Source organism: Armigeres subalbatus, chromosome 3, assembly GCF_024139115.2.
Source record: "Armigeres subalbatus isolate Guangzhou_Male chromosome 3, GZ_Asu_2, whole genome shotgun sequence".
NCBI lineage: Eukaryota > Metazoa > Arthropoda > Insecta > Diptera > Culicidae > Armigeres > Armigeres subalbatus.
In genome coordinates this window covers 338,289,611-338,297,680 of record NC_085141.1, presented here as the reverse complement: position 1 = coordinate 338,297,680, position 8,070 = coordinate 338,289,611, and the positions used below count along the sequence as shown (strand labels likewise).

At 44.0% G+C, this 8,070-nt stretch overlaps 1 protein-coding gene across 1 annotated transcript; it reads left to right on the top strand.

Annotated features, from left to right (window-relative positions):
* The first annotated feature begins 6,242 nt into the window (after positions 1-6,242).
* LOC134221435 (elongation of very long chain fatty acids protein AAEL008004-like) lies at positions 6,243-7,547 on the top strand. The gene is made up of 3 exons (XM_062700626.1): positions 6,243-6,413; positions 6,571-7,008; positions 7,071-7,547. The coding sequence occupies exons 1-3, from the start codon at positions 6,353-6,355 to the stop codon at positions 7,373-7,375; spliced, it is 804 nt and encodes a 267-aa protein (XP_062556610.1). The 5' UTR covers positions 6,243-6,352; the 3' UTR covers positions 7,376-7,547.
* The last annotated feature ends 523 nt before the right edge of the window (positions 7,548-8,070 follow it).

The following is an 8,070-nucleotide window of genomic DNA, read 5'->3' as shown; positions in this document are numbered from 1 at the left end:
CCCCTCTGCTTGGTGCAGCGGCTGCCCCATTCCACTGCCCAACCATTAAAATCTCCCGCTATAACGAACGGGCTCCTACCTACTAGGTCGGACGATAGCCTGTCGATCATCTGGTTGAACTGTTCCATTGGCCACCGTGGTGAGGCGTAGCAGATGCAATAGAACACCCCATTGATCTTGGCTATCGCGACACCCTCCGCGGAGGAATGTACAACCTCTTGAACGGGGTACCTTCCCGTTGTGCAGATTGCCGCCGACCTAGACCCGTCCGACACCCAGTTGCCATTGTCGGCAGGGACGTTGTACGGGTCGGACAGGAGGGTGACATCGGTCCTCGACCCTGAGACCGACTGCCACAGCAGTTGCTGGGCAGGTGCACAGTGGTTCAGATTCAGCTGTGTTACTTGCACGGCTTTTTCCGATTGGCTTCTCCAAAGGGACACGCAGGCCCGCCCATAGCATGGTTCCGGGCCTGCTTCTTACTGGCGCAGATAAGGCACCTAGGTGCCTTGTCGAATTCCTGCGCCTTGTGTCCTTCCTCGCCGCAGCGACGGCACATCTTGCTTCGGTCTGGACCCTTGCAGGCACCGGTAACACCTATCCACTGAAGGTGGCTGGAGCACGCTTACTGGGCATACTGACCAGCCGATCTTCAGCTTCCCTTTCTCAGTGACCTTTTTGGCGTCAGCCACCGGTAGTCTGAGATAGGCTACCTGCGTACCAAAGAATCCCCCTCTTAGACGTGACCTCGTCCAGTTGCTTACACTGGAGGGTTACTTCCACACCCAACGACCTAACCAGAGCGCCGTCCCCCAAGACCTCCTGGGCAAGCTTTTTGTAAGCTACTCCGCTGGATTGCGCGCTTCAGTACCATCCTGGCCCAGGGCCGATAGGCTATCGGCCGCTCGCAGCGATTCCAGGACATCGGCGTATTTGTCCTTGTCGGTTTTCACCAACAAGGCCTCGCTCTCTGTCTCTCACCCTACCCAAGCAACACCTCTTGTTTCTCAATGAGTAACAACAACTGTGGTGTGACTTACTAAAGGTCTGACTTATGCACAACGCGTCGTATTTGGAACTCCTTTGTGACACAAAAAGCGCAAGAGGTGGAGCCTATTTGCAACATCTTGCGGCTACATTGAAAATAAAAACACAAAAACCAACCGGGGATCGAACCATAGACCTTGAGATTTGCAACCTTCTACTATAACCATCACACCAACAATTCTATTCGGAGATTCTGCTACAAGTGCACTACATAAACAACAAAGTCATTTGTAACTTCATTGTACCTTATACGGAACATGCAGGGGACTGTCAAAAGTAAAATACTGTTCAGCTGAGCTCAAAGTGTTTTTCAACATATCAGAAATATTGTCGTAACAGCAATGAACCGAAGTGTTATTAATTCTGCAACTTATCTGTTTTGTTTCTGATATGAAACACATCGAATTTTAAACCACCCAAGAAGTCAGATAGGTAGAATATTGCGACGCCACTTAAACGGAAATGAAACATTGTGATTTTCTGGGAAGTGGCTTTAATGTGACTCGATGTATTGCCAGTGTCTGCAATGCAATTTATTAGGAACAAACACCTATTTGAAAGATGTTGCGCGTGCTGCTTGGGTACTGACCAGCTCCCAAGGATTTGTATCCCCTTCGGCGGATACCGATGGCTGGCTGGGGCCAACTTGTGGCTCAGAAACTTGGGCCTGTCTAGTGCCTTTCGCCTTGTTGGGCACACTCCCTTCAGGCTCCGGTGCACCATCCAGGCGACGCTTTGCCTTAATGGTAGCGCGTTTGGGTCGCTTTGAACTTGGCGTTTTCTTACCCTCACTGGCCGTAAGGGCGGTCGCCTCTTTTGCCGCAGTAACACCGCTAGGGGAGGAGAGGGCCTTGGTCTGCGTACCTTTGGCTACCTTCTCTGCTGCCGCCACACGCCTGATATAAGCGTCCTGTTCTTGTCTTGCGATACGAACAGCTTGCCGAAGCACCAACAGGCTCTGCTTAAGCTCCTTGATGGTGTTCTGCTTGCCGCTTATGAACTCGATGATCTCATCGAGTTGCTCGGCCACCACCCGTATCCCTGGTAGTGGCTCGTCAGGCGGGCAGGCAGGGCTACTCCCCACCACCACTGGAGACTCTTCGGTGCTGCCAATAGCAGCAACCGTCACTCCACTCTCCCCCTCTTTAATAGGGGACCTCGCTAGACCCCTTTTGGCAAAGGGGTCCATCACCTCCAACTCCAATGATTTTATTCTTTCAATACTCATTGCTGTATGGGTCCCCCTTGCGGCTGCCGCCGAATCCTACTGGAGTAGTCGCCTTTAGTGATCCCATGGTTATCTATGCCTGCCTTGCGGCAAGCAGGGAGGCCATGCGAGGGTTGACACTTGCGTGTTCAGAGCCAGATCAGCGCAAGTCAGGAAAGGGCATCTGAGCCTACTCCCACCCAGTAGGCAAAACTGGATGGCAGGATTGGACAGCGAGCAACAAGGCTCCCTCGTTTGTAGTGCATTTAGCCGCCTAGCCCTTCAACTGCCGTTGATACGCTATCGTTTCCAGCGAGCACCGCGCGGAGGCGAACTACGCTGCCCGCCAGTAGTCTGTCCACCGTAGTCTGCCGTAGTCTACGCTGTCCACCGTAGTTTGCCGTGTTCAATAAGCCTTATAATATCCAGCCCTTTATATAGCTGGTACAATTCGTGATTCATGCGACGCCGCCAGGTACCGTTCTCCTGTTTACCGCCTAGTATTGTCCGCAGCACCTTACACTCAAACACTCTGAAAGCTATCCGGTCAGCCTCCTTTAACGTCCATGTTTCATGGCCGTATAAAGCCACCGGAAGAATCAGAGTAGTATACACCGCGAGTTTTGTTTTCGTTTGCAGACTACGGGACTTAAGCTGGTTAAATAGTCCGTAATAAGCCCTATTTGCAGCTGCAATACGCCTTTTCACCTCGCGGGTAACATCACTATCGCACGTCACTAATGTTCCAAGATACAAAAATTCTTCTACCACTTCAAATTTTCCACCATCCAGCACTATTTCGTTACCACCACCACTAATGAACCCACGTTGATTGCCAGCGACCATGTACTTCGTTTTGCTGGTATTGATCGTGAGTCCAATACTCGCTATCTCCCTCTTAAAAGGCACAAAAGCCTCTTCCACGGCACGGCGATCAATCTAGATAATATCGATATCGCCCGCAAATCCCAGGAGTATATGCGATCTTGTGATAATGGTACCGTTTCTTTGCACACCAGCTCTCCTAACTGCTCCCTCGAGCGCTATATTGAACAGTAGGTTCGAGAGTGCATCACCCTGCTTTAATCCATCTAAGGTAACCAATGACGTCGATATTTCATCCGCAACCCTTACACTTGATTTCGATCCGTCCAACGTTATACGAATCAGCCGTATCAGTTTCGTCGGAAAACCATGTTCAAGCATAATTTGCCATAATTCATTCCGTTTCACTGAATCGTACTCCGCCTTGAAATCAATAAACAGATGATGTGTCTGCAAGCTGTACTCCCGGAATTTATCAAGGATTTGTCTCAGGGTAAACATTTGATCCGTCGTTGATCGACCCTCACGAAAACCTGCTTGGTATTCGCCGACGAAGGACTCTTCAAGCGGTCTCAATCTGTTGAACAGAATACGGGACATAATTTTGTACACCGAATTAAGGAGGGTTATTCCTCGATAATTGGCACACTCCAGTCTGTGCCCTTTCTTAAAGAAAATACAGATACAGGAGGGCTAGTTTTACTAATTGAGGTTTTTATGATGTGCTAATCTCGATGAACATAGGTCCCAGGTTCTTTTCCACGGACTTGAACAGAACTGTGTGCTGAATTAATGTTTTTTTTTACAAAAGCGCAAAAATAAGAACTTCCGTCCATCGTCGTAAGCACTATAGCAAACATTTCTCCCAAGCTTACGATTTGGTAGGGATGAGATTGGCAAAAAAGTGTCTCTTTTTGGTTTTCGAAACTATGACGAAAAGACGAAAATGCCTGGCGGAATATGGAATTTGTGTCAATGCGTTATATGCGATTTATGATTCATCGTGGAACTTTTTATTTGACTTCTCCTAAATTCATGCGATATTGATTGGAGAAAATCGCACTATACCAAAAACATGTAATATAGGAATCCATCTGTAAGCACATTCTCAAATCTGAAAATAGCGATATGGCAAGCTCTCGACAGACGACAAGGTCGTTCGTTTTTTAAATACGAAATTATGTTGAAATTAAGTTCAAAACATTGGATTAAGCTAAGCCCGCTTCATAATTACATATCTTCTGACTAAACAAATGTCAAACATGAACATGTTAATTGTAGCTGTATCGGACTAGCACATGTTTAGCATAAACCTTTTCAAAGCTTTCTTCGGCCATGTTATGTTTTATGTTTCGTCATTCTAACCGTTTAGCAACAAGTTTCTTAAATCTACGTTGAAAAATATGTTTCCGGTGATACTGAAAGGAAAAATAGAAATTTGGTGTTATATATTTATAAGATAGCTTAAGAAAGAAATAAACTGATGGTCATGATGACACGACGTTCCAAAAGTCCAAGAAACAAAATCGTCATATTCAAATAAAACGTTGCGGTGGGCAAAAGAATTCCCGAAAGCTATTTGTTCACCTCACATGTCTTGAATAATTTAAATCTTCAAAAATACTCATGCATCAACAAACACTGAAGGCAGATGGAGTAAAGCCTTCCGTAATTTTCCTCATGTACTTATGTAGGTTTATATCCAAGGCTAGTATTACTAATTGAAATTTTTATGATGTGCTAATCTCGATGAACATAGGTCCCAGGTTCTTTTCCACGGACTTGAAAAGAACTGTGTGCTGAATTAATGTTTTTTTATCAAAAGCGCAAAAATAAGAACTTAACCCGGGCAGAAGCCATGAACAGAATAACAAAACATGATATGGACTTGATTGATATAAGAGATAAAAGAACAGGCAACAATATCAAAAATTTGCACTGAAATATCATACCAATATCAAGATATGCTATGGATAAGAACAAACTAATGGCACATGATATTGATTACTTCTTACAAATAGCATAACTTGATCTCCTTATGATATTTTAGTGCAAAATATTGATATTATCGTCTGATCTTTTATCTCTTATATCAATCATGTCCATATCTCATTTTGCTATCTTATCAACATTTGATATTATTGAGCTATTTTCGTCTACTCGGGAAACTAATACTTGATGACCCTCAATAAAATCAGCAATATGGCGAGCTATAAAGCAAGACCATGCTGAGGGTGGCTGGGTTCGATTCCCAGAGTCGGTATAGGCAATTTTCGGATTGGAAATTGTCTCGACTTCCTGGGCATAAAAAGTATCATCGTGTTAGCCTCATGATATATGAATATAAAAATGGTATCCTGTCTAAGAAACCTCGCAGTTAATAACTGTTAATAACGCTGTGAGGCGGCTCTGTCCCAATGTGGAGATGTAATGCCAATAAGAAGAAGAAGAAGATGGTGAGCTATAAAAAAATATTGAAAAGGATAATTTGAACAATTTTTTAATTAAGCTTAGTCACCTGTCACTAACACCACTATTACTGATACACTGACCCTACAATAATTGAATCAATCAAATGTCGGAGCGATTAAACACTAGCACCTCATCTAGCAAAATTACATAATATAGATGCATCTCAAATCGAACGTTAAACCTTTGAATGTTTAGATCAGAAGAGTTACGTTTGTTTGTCTGTGTTTGTACCATCAATTACATATTTTGGAACTGATTATTACTTCGCATTAGTAAATAATTATGATATTGGAAAAAGTCATACGTAAGAGACGAACTAAATAACCATCCAATTCCGATCACAGTTAGCTCCCAGGTGTGAATGCTGTTCTTTTCAAAAACCATGAGATGTGGGCAACTCAAATAGCGTTTCAGACGGTTTAAGTAATGCACTTGTTGCATTGAAGTTTTTCTTCCAGTGATTAAACTAATGTAGTCGTCTAGTTCTATCTATCCCAACAGGACTAGTTCGCGTCATGACTCAACGACTCTAATGTTGTTCAACATAGTTTTCATTGTCAACTTCAACAACGCCGTCATTCAGTCAAAGTTGAGACACGCATACAAATGGATTTCAATGGAACCGCGTGGAGGCACTGGTACAGATTTTTTTACCGTTTATAAACTATCCTCCAACGTCGATTCCGGTTCACTAGTGTAACGGTCGTCCATCCGCACGGTCCCGTGGCTCCTCAAAATTTTCAAATACCTCCAATAGCGATACGTAATCAACCGCATTGAGATTCGTGATACCCGTCCGTTATGGCCTACGTGCTCCAGAAGTGGATCGATGAATACAATGAGTTTCTTCAGAAGAACCGAGGTGCGCTTGACTGTGCTATTGGAATACTAAACTCAAGGTCACAATGTTGTGTTGTTTGGCGAACTATTGCCCAAGTGACTTAGTGAGAGTGATCGTGACCATAATCGAAATTGGTTAATTGTCATTGCACTACATATTTGAAACCGTTTACTTATAGATAAGCGAAGCACTGACCTTCCGCTGCTAAACGCCAACTGGCAGGTGCCGTTAATCGTCGGAATATATTTGCTGACAGTTCTTCGCATTGGACCCCGATTTATGGAGAATCGGAAACCGTACGAGTTGAAAACGCTAATCCGAGTGTACAACCTGCTGCAAGTGTTGGTCAACAGTATCCTTTTTGTGGTTGTTAGCGTCATCCTTATCAAACGACCCGATTTCTCCTACGTGTGTCAACCGGTTAACTTCTCCAGAACAGCCCGAGGATATGAGGAGATGTTCGTTGCATATGCGTACTTCGTTCTGAAAGTTCTAGATCTCGCGGATACTGTGTTGTTTATTTTGCGAAAAAAGCAATCACAAGTATCTTTCCTACACGTCTATCATCATTCGATCATGGTTATAGTTTCCTATTATGGAGCCCTATTTGCGCCAGGTTTGTATGAATGCTTAATACTGTCCAACAACTATTACTGAATCTGTTTTATAAATCAACAGGTGGACACAACTTCATCCTGGGCATATGGAATACCTTAGGCCACGCAGCTATCTATCTTTATTACTACATGGCAACGTACGGTTCTCCACTAGCAGCGCGATGCAAAAAACACCTCACCCAATTGCAATTGGTGCAGTTTGTCTATCTAACAGTTCACTTCGGGCGACCAGCTCTTACAGGAATGCAGTGTGGTTTCCCCAAAACGTGGCATTGGATCGGATTGGTTCAGACGGTGTTCTTTTTGGTTATGTTCCTAGATTTCTACTTCAAGTCATACAGGAAGCCGCAAAAGAAGGACTCATAATTTAAGAATAACAAAAAACATAATTGTAATTAGTTTTAAAGTTGATAACATTACGCAATATAGGCTAAGTGAAGTACTAAAATAGGTCACCAAAGACTTGCAGCTCGAATTATCAATGTTATGTAAGAAGAAATATGATCACAAGAGTTGAATAAAATCTATTCTACACGTACACCTCCTGAAGTATTGCTGGGTTGGGAGTAGGCTGGATCAGGATCAATATGAGGGGTTTTGTTCTTTCCGTCGTCCCAACCTTAAAATTGATGCACAGATGAGGATTCTAAACCGGAAGCTTGTAAAGATCCTCAGTGTCTGCAAAGGCCAGCGGCAGACCGATTGGACAGACTTGTCTAGCTCGCTCCGGTTTTTAATCAGTAGCTCCGTATAGCTTCCGGGTTTCTTCTTACCATAGGATAATCAACTTGATTTGTACTCCTACACATTATGGACCCTCCAGATAACATTTTCTTGATTTCAGAACTAAAATCAATGCCACTGCGAATTTCCTACCTGCCTCTACGTAAATAAGACCCACTAAAATCAAATCCTTCTCCAGAGTCCAGCCACATTCAGGCCCGCAATCAAGCGATATATCGACGGGTCTGTCTCAAGAGGTCGGCTTAGGCGTAACCGGAAAGAATATCGCAATCTCTGACAGTGAAACATTAAAGGAACCATGACTTCCTGTAACGATT

What these genes read in the sequence shown, in the direction of transcription:
- LOC134221435 (XM_062700626.1), top strand. Translation starts at nt 6,353, where the DNA reads ATGGCCTACGTGCTCCAGAAGTGGATCGATGAATACAATGAGTTTCTT. An exon ending in GTTTCTTCAGAAGAACCGAG is followed by an intron (nt 6,414 to 6,570) that starts GTGCGCTTGACT and finishes GTTTACTTATAG; the next exon opens with ATAAGCGAAGCACTGACCTT. An exon ending in TGGAGCCCTATTTGCGCCAG is followed by an intron (nt 7,009 to 7,070) that starts GTTTGTATGAAT and finishes ATAAATCAACAG; the next exon opens with GTGGACACAACTTCATCCTG.